Source organism: Pygoscelis adeliae, unplaced genomic scaffold, assembly GCF_000699105.1.
Source record: "Pygoscelis adeliae isolate BGI_AS28 unplaced genomic scaffold, ASM69910v1 Scaffold167, whole genome shotgun sequence".
NCBI classification, from domain to species: Eukaryota; Metazoa; Chordata; class Aves; order Sphenisciformes; family Spheniscidae; genus Pygoscelis; species Pygoscelis adeliae.
The window spans coordinates 8,848,223-8,862,113 of NW_008825428.1; the positions used below are offsets into that span (position 1 = coordinate 8,848,223).

Here is a 13,891-nt window from a genome sequence, read left to right on the forward strand (position 1 = left end):
CGATGAAATGAAAATCAAAATTGTATTGTCATTATGTCAACTATAGGGATTTGCAGCATGTACATTCTTTGTACGGAGATTTTTTTTGATACTGGTCACACTGATAAATGTCCCTGTCTATCCAACCTTTACACCAGGATCAAGTCCCTGGTCATTCCCATAAACATTTCAGTGGCAGTGTCCTTGCTCAGAGGCTCCAGACAAGAACCTTTATGGCTTCTTTACACCAGTTGAAATTATTTTTATGTATCTGGTATGAAGGAACTGGAAAAACACGGATGAAGAACGAACCCCTTTCTCTTTCAGCCTGGATCTAGATATTCAAGATCTCTTCTTGAGATCTTGCTCTGGTGAGACCCCACCTGGAGTACTGCGTCCAGCTCTGGAGCCCTCAGCATAAGAAAGACACGGACCTGTTGGAGTGGGTCCAGAAGAGGGCCACGAAAATGATCAGGGGGATGGAACACCTCTCCTATGAGGAAAGGCTGAGAGAGTTGGGGTGTTCAGCCTGGAGAAGAGAAGGCTTCGGGGAGACCTTCTTGCAGCCTATCAGTACTTAAAGGGGGCTTATAAAAAAGATGGCGACAAACTTTTTAGCAGGGCCTGTTGCGACAGGACAAGGGGGAATGGCTTTAAACTAAGGGGGGGTAGATTTAGACTAGATATAAGGAAGAAATTTTTTACGCTGAGGGTGGCGAAGCACTGGCACAGGTTGCCCAGAGAGGTAGTGGATGCCCCATCCCTGGAAACATTGAAGGTCAGGCTGGACGGGGCTCTGAGCAACCTGATCTAGTTGAAGATGTCCCTGCCTGTGGCAGGGGGGTTGGACTAGATGACCTTTAGAGGTCCCTTCCAACCCAAACTGCTCTATGAGTCTGTGATTCTGTTTTAATCAGTTAAATGCATGAGACTATAAACTCTGAAACTGCAGGTCGACAGCACCAACCACTGAACACTTTGGGGAGTAGTGTTAATAAACATGTAACTCCCTGCCCTCTTTGAATGTAGATTAGTAGAAAGTTGCTCATTATAGTTGCATTGTATCAGAAATAGAACTTCTTATCTAATGTGACAAAACTTGAGTATCAATTCAGATCAGAATTCCAGATCTTATCATCACTTACGCCATGAACTTGGAAAAATTTTTTATCATTCTCTTTGAGATTTAAACTTCGAGTGAGAGTTCAGAGTTGGAATATTTTTGTCCTTTCTGACAGTAGACTGTATGAATCTGTAAGTCTTCCTTCTTGCCTCCTGCAAGTTTAAGATTCTTAAAGAAGGATTTGAGTGAATGGTGTGCTTGCTTAAGTTAAATATCTGTAACAAAAAATCTGTTTTATTTGTGTGTGTATTCTGTGGAATTCGGCTGTGACTTAGATAATGTACAGTTACTGTTGTATTTTTGTGTTTTTCATTTAGGACTTACAATGTACCTAACTTCTATTACAAACCAGGGCAATTTGGCAGGGAAAACATCCTGAAGACAATGTAGGTTGTTCACTGGCAAAAGGGTTTAAGAAATGATCCAGTTATATGCAGTTATGAGGAGGTTAAGGGCTTCACTCCAACGGCATAAAATTAGTCAAAGACCTGATACTGTAATTTAGCTGTACATTGCTGCTCTGGGTGATTTTTGGCTTGAGCTGTTAGGAACAGGTAGTTGTAATGACTGGCTGGTATCTCTGCTGCCAAGTAGATTTCTAGGACAGGGGAGAATCCCAAAATCTTCTTCAAAAACTATGTATTAGCTTTCTAAGAAAAGTTTGAGAAAATATGTGAAATCTTATGGAACAACAGAATACTCTAAGCATTTTATTTGTTAACTATAAAATAGTATTATCCCACCCCAATAACCTTTGCTTTAAGGTTAAGAATAGGTAACACAAATATGGAAGAATTATTCCATGTTGTCCTTTGATTTACTGTTTCTTTCCTAGTTTAATGTTCATATTCAACTTATATTGTTTCCTCTGTATTTTGTTTCTTACACACAGCAATTAAATCAGAACTCTAGGGAGAAAGCTTAAGAATAATTTAGAGGGTTCTTAAAGAAAAAAACCCCATGGTTTTATGATCATATGAAAAGAATAGAGTATTGTTTCATGTTTTCTTGTTGTGAGAATGGAACAGCACCATTTGTGAGAATATATTTATCCAAAGGCATCTGGGTACCCAGAGTTCTTATCTTATTGATGTCTAGTTACGCTAGCTAGACAACCTACTATATGTGCTTATTTGGAGAAGTGGCTTTTATCTGATTCTTTTATCTATATCAGATTCCTAGTTTATTTCTAGGAGTCTGTCTTTTACTACATCAGAAAAATAACTTGCTTATTTCCTTAAAATCTTAGCAATGTGATGAAAATAAGACTGAGTGCCAAGTCTTAGTTTTCACAATGATCATTAATGTTTGAACACACAAGTTTATTGCATCCTTAACTATGAAGGATGAGATGGTCTAGTAGACTGATCTGTTAATACAGCATTAAACATAAAGATTAATTCTTAGTCCAGTGCCATTGATCAGTATGATTGACATCAGCCTTCTGACACTGGGTTTCTAAGATGAACCAAACTGGCAGTGTAGTCATGCTTAGTTACTCGCTACTGGGATTGCAGATATTTCTGCACGATGAATTTGAATTTCTCATGTCCTGTGTGCTCTGTGCTCTATCCAGCAAGAGTTTAGGCCTATGGTTAATTTAAGCTGTATGAGTAGGCTTCCTTTGAAATCACTTGCTATGCTTCAATTAAGTGAGACTCTTAGTTTTTGTTAAGATCATTCCTATCTGGCCAGTTTCTTTTTCTGCTGTTCATTCCAATAGTGTGTTTTTTTTTTTTTCTTTTAGATATAATTGTTGAGTTTGTTTGCTTTGGGTTTAGATAATGCTGTTATTGGTGGACTTGAAATCTATTTCTCATTAAATATTTTTCCCATAAAGCTTTTTAATAAAATGAACTTGGTTTAAAATAGATGACCTTTGAAAAAAAGGTTATGGATACTTTCTTCAAGTGGAAAAGTTGTATGAGAATTTCTGTGAATCATTGTATATCCTATTGGAGAAAGACATGCTACAGTGTTATTAGGGGCTTTGTTCCTTTGCTAAACACTTTCCGTAAGACTTTGATTGCAAAACATGAAATTGGAAGCCAGAATGAAGATAATATTGCATAGGCTACCAGGGATGAAACTTCTAATTTTCCTGTTGGTAATTTTAAGTTTTTGTTGTTTTTCCCTGAGTTTAGAAGGTATTTTCTCCTTGCAGCCAAAGGTTCTTTTATTATGTATTTTACTAACTACCAAAAATGGATTTTGCTGCCACTACCACTTAAAGTATGTAAAGTTTTGAAACTTTGTTTTTCTATGTTGACAAAAATACCATTTTTTAAAACTTAGAATAAAAGTGTACCCCTTGGTTTGACTAATGATTGGTAGACCTCTCTGGAACATGTAATGACTTAATAAATTATGTTTAGAAAGAAATAATGTGGAAAGTGAAATATTCTATGCTTTACATTCCTTTAAATATTCAAAAATTGAGGAATTTGGTTGGTTTATTTGTATTCTGTTTGATAAATTTCTTAAATAGCAAAATGGAAATGTCAGTCTCTGTTAATTTCAGAGCAGAAAGAAAACAAAAGTTGCAGGCTTTAATTCTGAGGTGGTCCAACAAGCTGTGCCATTATATTTTGGTGGGAGAAAAGATGGATGTATTGCTCTACATGTCCAATTATGCTACTATTATGATGTGATCTACATGATTTCTTAATCCATTTTTCTGAGATCAGCTTCTTTTTACTAGCATTTAAAAGAAATGTTTTCATTTCTTCTTTTGACTTTTAACAGATGTTTCTCTCTTGAAAACCAACAATTTTTATCCATAAATGTTAGTTGCATGGGAAATTAGATGTTAAATTTAATGGAACCAACACCAATATTCAGAATTAAATTTTTATCCTGATTCTGCAGCGACTTAAGTTTTTCTGCACTGCTTGGTGTGTGTTTGTGGTATTTTTTTCTGTGTAAAGCAACCTTGGTACAAGAAGATTACTTTGACACTTCAGAAAGTAAAACTCTACTACTTTGGAAAGATTAATTGTAGCACCAGTTTCCTTGACAGTCTAGTTCACATTTTAGACACAAAAAAGGAAATACTGTAAACTGTCAAACTACTTGAAATGTAGTGACTGAAATTTTTGGTTCTTATTTTAGAAAATGTTAATATCGCTGCTTTTGTGTACCAATGAAACTTGCAAACTTCTTTTAAATTAAGTTTCATATTATCATGCAATGTAAGTATCCCGAATAGAGAATTTGTGGAGGGATCTGCTGTGCAGGAGCAAATAATACTAGTGCCGGTTAATATCAGATATGTAGAAACCTGTAGATTAATTTCTAGGTAGTTATTTGCAGGTATAACTATCCTGAGTAAACTATTCTTTTCAGGATTTTAAACTCTATTCAAGAGGAATACACATCAAGAAACCCAAAGTCTTTTCAGTAGTTTACATGGTTTATCTTATTTTGGACAGCTTTGAAATTTTTATGTTTAACACTAAAGCTGAAAGGAAGATTGTGTTCAAATTTGAAGATGTCATTCAGTTTCTGCAACTTCAGCTATGTACCCCATCTTTTTAGTGTACTTTTCTGTGCCTGAAAATTCTATGGTATTTCCTTTATGTCTGGACACACCCCACCTGCCCCTGCCCATGACTTACTTCTTTTAAAGTTAAACACAAATTGTCAGTTTATTTTGCACCCTGGCTTGCAGGACATGGATTTTAGAAACTTGCCTTATTTGTAAACCTATTTGTTCTTCTGTAAATATGTTTTTGTTGTAGATCTTTCACAATAACTTCCTGAAGAATAAGCAATAACTAATCAAGTACAGCAGAAGTCAAGGGCATGACCTCAATTTTTTATATGCTAGGGGAGTACTTACTATATGAAGTGTAATATGAATATCATGAACTATGGGCCAGATTTCCTTTAGCAGCCAAATCCCATAGTTTTTGTGCTTTCATTACAGCTAGAGCTGCTGCTCTGAAGACACTGTTCTGAACTAGATTTGTATGTTTTTTGACTTCGCTGGAACAGTTTTGTGTTGGTAAAAAATTGTTTCAGGATCTATAGGACTATTGAATTCAGCAGCAGAAGGAGGTAACTTTAAATTAAGCACATGTAGAAAGCAGTTGTTTTTAGATGGAAAATAACCTTATCCAGTGGGATTTCTGTATCTTTTTTATTATTTAAAAAAGAAAAAAGCAATTTGGACTTTTTTGTGTGAAATTAATTATTATCAGATCTGATGACTTCCACTGAAATGTTTGAAACTGTAAACAGTCAATTTGTCTTTGTTAAGACTTTTTTGTAGCAAACAAAGTGACATTTATTTGAGAAACTTGGTATGGAAAGTTGCATGCTCAAAGACTTGTAGCATTAAGTGTTACACAACACCACGTGGAAAAAAAAAATCACCAGATGTACTGTTTATATGTGAAAAGTTCTCATGGGTTGTGGTGAATTGAAGGTAGAACTCCCACCTAGGAATGAAAATGATGTATGCTATCAGACTATCGAAAAAAATATTCTAAAATACATGATGAAAACTCTTGAATGAAAACTATGTGTGTCATATATTGCTATTGACAATCCAGTGATGATATGCATTCCCAATTCTACAGTTGTTTAGCAGTGCTAAAATTTATTTGTAGTCTATGCATTCTTGGTTGTTTCTGTCAGTATGTATTCTTCCGTCACCGTATCACTGATTTAGTACAAAAGCATACAACGTGATACTGCAGTGTGGTTTCACAATAGTATTATATTTCTTGATGGATTTTGGTGATTGACTATATGTAGAGGTATATAGAATCATAGAATCATTAAGGTTGGAAGAGACCTCCAAGATCATCGAGTCCAACCGTCAACCCAACACCACCATGCCCACTAAACCATGTCCCTAAGTGCCTCATCTACCCGTCTTTTAAATACTTCCAGGGATGGTGACTCAACCACTTCCCTGGGCAGCCTGGTCCAATGTTTAACCACTCTTTCAGTAAAGAAATTTTTCCTCACATCCAATCTAAACCTCCCCTGGCGCAACTTGAGGCCATTTCCTCTCGTCCTTTCGCCAGTTACTTGGGAGAAGAGACCAACACCCACCTCGCTACAGCCTCCTTTCAGGTAGTTGTAGAGAGCGATGAGGTCTCCCCTCAGCCTCCTTTTCTCCAGGCTAAACAACCCCAGCTCCCTCAGCCGCTCCTCATAAGACTTGTTCTCCAGACATATGTAGTTCTTAGGCTTGTATTTAAACAACCCCACCCCGAAAAGAAATGACCTGCTGCATATAATTAAATTTTCTGGTTATTATGTTAGAATTAATGGATTTGGTTGTTTGGTTAAAAATTCTTTATCTTTAGCATATATAGTCTAATTAAAGGGGCAAAGTATTCTTAATATTTGCTTTCTGTTTTTAAGGAGTAATTTAATGTGTTTTGCATTTTCACATGCTTTCCCATTTGTTTCTGTTGCTCTGCTACCGCATTTTTCATATTGTCGTGTCTTGTGTTTACTTTCCTGTTGCTTAGATTAGATAACTAATGGAACAAAGGGAGCTGGGAGGTTCTCTAGGGGAAACAGCAAAATAAAATGTTGATAAATATACAACATAAGTACTAGAAGGATATTCTCACTGATGTAAAAATTATAGCAACAGTATGGTAACTTCTTCATAACTAGATTTCTAAAGTCATTATTATGTGTTTTAGATTTATTTAGGAGGAGAACAACAGGGCAAATAAGTGTCTGTCTGCAGCAGGAGCAGTTTTTTTTGTGTGTGCATATATATGCACATGGCTGATTTTTTTTTTTTTGGTATAGAAGTCCTTTGACTGTTAATATAGGATTGAGACATTTATTTTCTTCTCTTTTTTTTTGACTGTAAGAAGAAAAAACAGATGAGACCAGATGTTCATTGTACTTTAATTCTAATTACAGAGCTAAGCTTGAGGAAAATATGTTCTAGTTTCTTTTTATTGAATGCCTTGCCATATATGGTGTGGCATAGATTAAGTTTGTAGGAAAACTAAAAGCTCTTTTATTTGTGGTGTTTTTTTTTTTCTTTTGCAGGTAAAATTTCTATTATAACTTGTTATAGTTTTCTGTTAAAAGGATTCTTCCAAAAATACAGTCTTGTTAAATTTGTTATGTGTACAATTAAACTTTTGGTCTCATATAGAAGTTTTTCATTTAAGTTGGGAGGGTTAGGAAGACTTAAATCAGTTTGTGATAAATGGACAGTATGTCATCCTTGCCATCTCAGTTTTAGTGAGCATAGAGAGAAGCTTGGAATTACTTTTCTCCCCAAATTAAAATGGAAGATCTTACTACAATTCTTTGGCACTGGTTCAGAAAAGTATTTGTCACCAAGGCATCAGTCACTCCTGTGGGTGTTAATTTCTACTGAGCACTTTTTCTATCAGTGGTGGAAATACATCTTTTGAGTTTTATCTTGGAGAATGATGTAAGATACTGATTCAGCTAATATTTTGCTAAAGTAACCAATAATCTGCTGAATTGAGTCCTGTTTACAAAATTGCTATCAACAGCTGATACATGTGTATAAACATTAGTGTAGAATAAGTAGGGATGGAGAGCAAACTACAATGCTTTAGCTATTCCTTCTGATACCTCCCTGTGGAGAGACTTAAGGTGCATCTACGTGGCAAAATATTCTCAAGAGATATGTGTAATCAGTGAGGATATGGAAGTAATAATAATATAGAAATAGTATAGCTCTAGTAATGCAAGGCATTAAGCAAGCAAATTTATCCTGTTTCGGAGCAAAGCCTACAAAAAGCGATATATGCTCACGCTTTTGGTATTTGAATTTGGTGGGCAGAGATAATTTGGATATATCGATGTGATACTTTGAACAAAATGTATGGTTACACAACAAAATACTATTCATAAATCAACTATACTGCTATAGCATTTCTGATATTTCAGCTGAGACTCAATTCAGGAGCCCCAAGGTTTAGAAGTGACTAGTTTTTGATTTTCAGAGTACCTGTTTTCTTTGATACCTTTTGTTGTAGCAACCACAGTAGGTATGAGGAGGAGAGAGCCCTTAATCTATGGGGGAAATTCTTTTAAGCACTTTTTTAGCCATGGTTAACCTCAGCTCTTAACTAAAGGAGTAAGAGCAAAGAGAAGAACTAAATTGAGAGAGGAAAATAAAAGACCATACGCAATAAAAATTTTAGAATAGTAGGGAGAGATGGGTTTTTCCTTGTCTGTTTCTGACAATGATTGGAGATAGGAGAAAATTTCAAACAAACTGAGTGAAAGCATTGTTTGTGATGTTTATGTCCTTTGCTATGTATGTGCATAATATTTAAGTAATTTACCTGTTTAGCAGCAAAATGAGAGAAGCCTTTTCCTATCGATGTGTTGCTTCAAGGTTCTCAAAGACAAATCAGCCTCTGGCAAATAAAGATATGTGTTCAAATACCTTTTAGAGGTGTAATTTAATTTAGTTTTTTGCATCTTCCCTTTTCCTGTAAGAACAGATTAGGAGCTTGACCCCAAAGTACCGAAATAAAAGATCATGCTCATGTGGGGAAGCTTGTGATTGATATTGGATATTGTTATCACTGTTCCATGACAGCTTTATGATTATGAGAGCATTTAAGACAAGATTAGGACTCTTTAAGTGTGTTTATAACAGTCTCGACAGAATTGATATTAGAATAGGAGTTATTGGTTAATATTACAGTAACCTTTCTACTATGTTAACCATGTTCCTGTGCATTAGACTCTATTTTCTGTTTTTCATTGTGAGACTATCTGGAAATGGAGGAATTAGTATGACATTTATCTTTTAAGCCTTTCAGCTTTGATTAGTGTGACAGTTGGAGGGGGAGAAATTCTGCAAAAGTTTCCATCTCCTGAAAGGTCATCGCTTTTCCACATAATTTGAGTTGTAATTAAAAGCAAGAGTTGTTTAAAAAGGGAGGGAGCTTAATGGATACTACACTTGATTAAAAGGGCAAATCTGCTATCAGTACAAATTCTGCTTCCCAAGTGCCTGGGTTTCCTTCTCAAGAGATTTCTCCTTCCCCCCCGCCCCAAGCCTTGTAAAACCTTATGTAAGTTTCTTTTTCCCTCCATCCTAATCATTAAGAATGCAGTCCAGGCAGGGGTAAATTGCTAACATTATCATCAGAGGAATGAAAAGCCTTCAAGCTCTGTAGATGACCGTGTTGGTTTTGCTGACTGGCTGTTACCTTCTCTGCCTTAAATCAGAACGTGTGGTGTGTGCAAGGTCTGTGCTCTTTACTGGTACATCACTAACCCCAGTATCCTGGTCTGATAACTGTGCACATTATTGCAGCTGCAAATAGTAAATACTTGACTTGCTTTGCTATACCAAGATATGAAATTTGCTAGGGAATGATTTGACCAATATTGATGTCTTTCCCGCTTTTGTATTTCTTTCTGTTTCCCTCCCCATCTCTTGCATGCTGAGTTTTTTCTTGTCATTTACTTGATCACATATGGCAACAGTCAGTTGGTAGAAGTATGTCATGTGTGAAATTTTCCAGTGCTGAATAATTCTAAGTAGGATGGCTCAGGATCAGTTCCACTGTAGATAGTTACTGCACTACTAGTGTTTGTTGCCTTTCTTCGTAGCTATGAACATAGGCTTCATGGAGGAATTTTGCTTTATTCCAAATGTCCAGTAGCTCAAAACTTCATTGCATTTCTCTGTGCTAGGAGGGAAAAAAGTGTCCTGTATTAAGACAAGAAGAGATTTTAATTTTTATTTCTGAACAATTTTGGTAGTAGAAGCATAAGTGAAGAAAAATGCTGATATCTTCTGCAACCCATCATCCCTCCTTCTAAGCTCCACAAAATCTACTTTTGTCATAATTTGTATCTTTGCCATTGGGATACAAATTCTTAGAACCTGAGAAAACTGAAAGAACCAGGTCATGAGAAGTTTTGATAACAAGAATGCTATTTCTCAAGGATGTCAGGATATCGTGCAGTTCCTCATGGCTAGATACATCTATCACCCTGAAAATTAGGTAGCTAGTAGTGGAAAAACTTTAAGGAGAGACCTGCTTTGTACAGTTTATATATCTTTATGTATTCATTTTTCTGTTAAAATTATTACTGGGCAAGAAATAAAATCAGAATATGACTTCCATGGCTTGTGTTGGACTAGGAAGGATGTTCACTGCCAGGCCACTTACCATGATTCCTTAAACAATCAGAAATTTCTTTCCCCTTATTTCCCTTGCCTAATTTCTGTCATTACATTTCTGCTATTTCTCTTCTTCAAGTATTCCAAATTATGAATGTTATTTTCACCAAGACTTGAGGCTAGACATGTAAATTGTATTTCCTTAGGAGTAGTGGAGAATGTAAATTAGATATTGCCATATTATAGTGGAGATATTGATTCCTTTTGCCTAGAAAAATATCAGCATTAAAAATACTTCAAAATTTTTGTTTCAGGGAAAAAAGAACAAATGTAAATGAACTATTTTTAGTAGCTTGCAGAAAGCTAATTCTGATGGAGGTTGAGTTAACTGTGATAGCAATGTATTGCTTCTTTTTGTTTGGAGTTGCTTAATGCTACAGCCTAAAACTGCTACGTAGATTTAAAATGCCACAATGCTGCATCTGGAAGAGAAAAAGTGTTAATGAAAAGCTTTTTTCCCCTCTTTTTTTTTTTTTTCCTTCCCAGAAATAGCCACATTTGGAAAAGTTCAGTTATCTTTGGATAAATTTTGCAAAACAAAGAAAACTTGTTCATTATCCTAGGTAAAGCACTACTGGGTTTGTGTCTTGTGATATTCAGGGTTGCCTTGCTTAACTGAATAACTACTGGGAAGTGAAACTGAGGTATTTAGAAGGTAAAGCTGAGACTAATCTTGCCTAACTGTAATAGTTCAGAAGTTTAGCATAAGCTCATTTTCTGCAGACTTCCTCTATAGTAAGTGGAGACAGATGTCTGCTTTAAACAGTTTTTTGTTGTAATTCTGTGTATGATGTATCACCCTTTCAAAGTGGTCACCTTTTTCTGTCAGGAAAGATAGTTGTCCTGGATGCTCTGTACTGATGTAAATGACTAAAATTAGATACAGTTAGTCTGTACTAGACCAAGACCCAAATTATAGGTGTTTTGTACTAGTGGATGGAAAGGCAATTGCTTTTTCTTCTGTAAATCAGTCTGTAATAGAATAAAGTATAGGACCTGCATGTTAAAGAGTTGCTTTATGTATAGACTATTTTAGTTTTTTCAGTGAAGCATTATACTGCTAAAAAAAAGTAAAAAATTTAGCCCTGATATGTGTAGTTATTATGTAGTTAGCTGACCTTTCTCTAAAACCTGTTATTCCAAACACCTACTGAAGCATAAAAATTAATTATTTTGTCTCAACATTCTTCCACTTCCAACCAGGTTTAAGGTTATTCCTTAAGAATAAGATAGACTCTCAGAGTTTTTCCCTATGGGGACTTTTCAGGATTTTTATTTCTTTTCTATCCTTTAATTTCAATACAGTTGTTGATGAATAGATACCCTTTTATGAACAGTAGATACCCTTTTATGACCACACCTATGTTTGAGAAGATACATTATATACTTTAATTATTTCTCAGATTTTTCACAGAAGTGGCTGATTTTCAGATTAGTTTGTTTAAATCTGAAATATTGCAGTGTATTTTCTGTATGGTGCTAGACTGATAAAGAGCGTGACCTGAAATTCTTGGAAATCTTTAAAGTACTTCAGTGTGCTCTGGGTTGGACATTGAAGACAAAGTGCTGATTAATGTACTCAGTGGATATGAATGTCTCGTAACACACTTTTTCCCTGCCCTGCATGCAATACGGTACAGTACTTTCTCTGAAGTAGGTGTAAGCGTATGTATTTTGTCAAGAATTCTGTTTTTGCAGCACTGCTGCAATCTGCAGAGCAGGTGTTGCTTTCTTCAGGGAGATACAGAAAGAACATTCTTATGCGTGGTATAGTTTGTTAAGGAAGTGTAGCTGTATAGCTGTGAATTGCTCTTCTGTCACTCAATGAACTACACCCATTTATTTCCAGCCGTTTCAGGGAGAACTTTCAAAAGCTGCTGATCAGAGTAACAAATAGAAGGATCAGTAGTAAATTCTGTAAGGAAAAAAAGGAAATGAAAGCAGATGAGGTCAATGTTTAAAAAGACCCAACCATAAATGAAGCGAAGATGACACAAATATGAGGTACAATATGCTGATATATCCATGTATAGGAAAAAATGTTCAGCAAAGAAGGTGAAAAATCTGAAAACGAGAAATGAAGCAAACAAAACAGCTTTGTGTATAACTAGATGTCATACTCTGGTTATCTAGGGATGCATTATATAGTATTTATGAAGTTGCTACTGTACATACAAAGAAAAATTGTGAAACCTGTAAGCTTTGCACTGCAACTGTTTGTTTTTGAGCCTGAAGAAAAAAAAAAGAGAATTGCACAATGTATTAAATTACCCATGCAGAGATAAAAGCTTGGGACTTTACCCCAAAATGCCCAAAAAATTGAAAAAATGGATCTGATGATTATTTTCAGTGTGTTTTCTGAAATGAAACGGCTTTCATTATAAACATTTTTTTTCCTTGTCCTACATAGCGTTAGCCTGAGAGGCAATGAGAGTTCAAAGTAAAAGTATTCTGAAGGTAGGGTCCTACCTAAGGGACTTTGTTTTAGAAGGGGGGTGAGGGTGGGGGCATCAGGCTAAGAAAGCATTCTGGTGGCTCATTAATACCTGAAACATCCTGACTAAAGGCATTCTTTCTTTTTCAGCCAAAAGAGAAGAGGCAGCTCTCTGTCAATAGGTGTTTGCAAGTAGTTCTTTTAAAAACATTCACTGATTGAATTTGTTTTTCTAGCGAGTCAAAAAGTATTTTATTATAGACTGTGAGAACTCTTGTCTTCAGCTTGTAAAATTAAAGTGATTTTGGGCCACAGGATGTACTCAGGGAAACATTCTGGAAAGAAGACTCAAACGTAGATTGTTTTATATGGATGGGCTATGTAAAATACTTTTAAAAAGTCATTTGAGTGCTTTAAATGGAAGCTTTATTTAATGGAGTAAGGCAAACAAAGAAATTTTGAGCAGTTGGGAATAAGAAAGTGCTGGTTTTGAATACAGAGTAATGCTTTTAAAAATTCTTGAGAATTAAAAATGCTGGTCTGTGCTGTGTAGAGGAATTAAGATGATGACAATCATTGTTGCTTTTAAATGCAAAAGCAACAAAGGATAACTGGTACTGTACACTGGAAGAAAATCTTAGTGTTTACTTTTTTCCTTTAGTGTTCCTTCAGATAAGCTAGATATCTTCTAATTTTTGAGTGTTACAGCAACCTTCTAAAAAAAAGTCTTGCTGGGATAGGAAGTGTTAATTCCAGATGCCGATCCCTCAGTCTATATGAGGTTCATTTAAAGTTGATCCTGCCAGTTTGTTTTTCGATGCTCTTGGAACATCACTTCTTGTGAACAAGCGTAGAGGAGGATATAAGTAGGTTTAGTCCCATCTTCCTATTTTCTCCAGTGAAACTGGAAAAAAATGTGGTATTTGTATGGGGTATTTCTTTCAGAAATTGTATTTTGTTTAAAACCTCCTGTGCAGTTTAATAGTAGTAATTTAAAATAATTGAAGTTACGGTTGTCCTTACAGAGAGTAGTTAATCCACCCTAATAGGAAAACAGTTCTTGTATGTAGACATTGTTCTAATGTCATATGGGAAAGTAGTTTTACTGCAAAGTAGTTTTATTCTTAAGTCTGACTCCTTTTTAGTCAAATTGAATGTACCCTCAGGCCTGAGACTTCACCTA

At 35.5% G+C, this 13,891-nt stretch overlaps 1 protein-coding gene across 5 annotated transcripts in view; it reads left to right on the forward strand.

The window, feature by feature from the left end:
• Positions 1-13,891, forward strand: part of SPOCK3 (sparc/osteonectin, cwcv and kazal-like domains proteoglycan (testican) 3) — a 229,700-nt gene that overhangs the window by 13,056 nt on the left and 202,753 nt on the right. The window contains exon 2 of one of the 5 annotated variants that reach the window (XM_009330713.1): positions 12,216-12,229. The exons of the other annotated variants lie outside the window; for them this stretch is intronic. Coding sequence (XP_009328988.1) covers positions 12,216-12,229 — 14 coding nt within the window. The remainder of the gene's footprint in view (positions 1-12,215; positions 12,230-13,891) is intronic. 5 annotated transcript variants of the gene reach the window in all.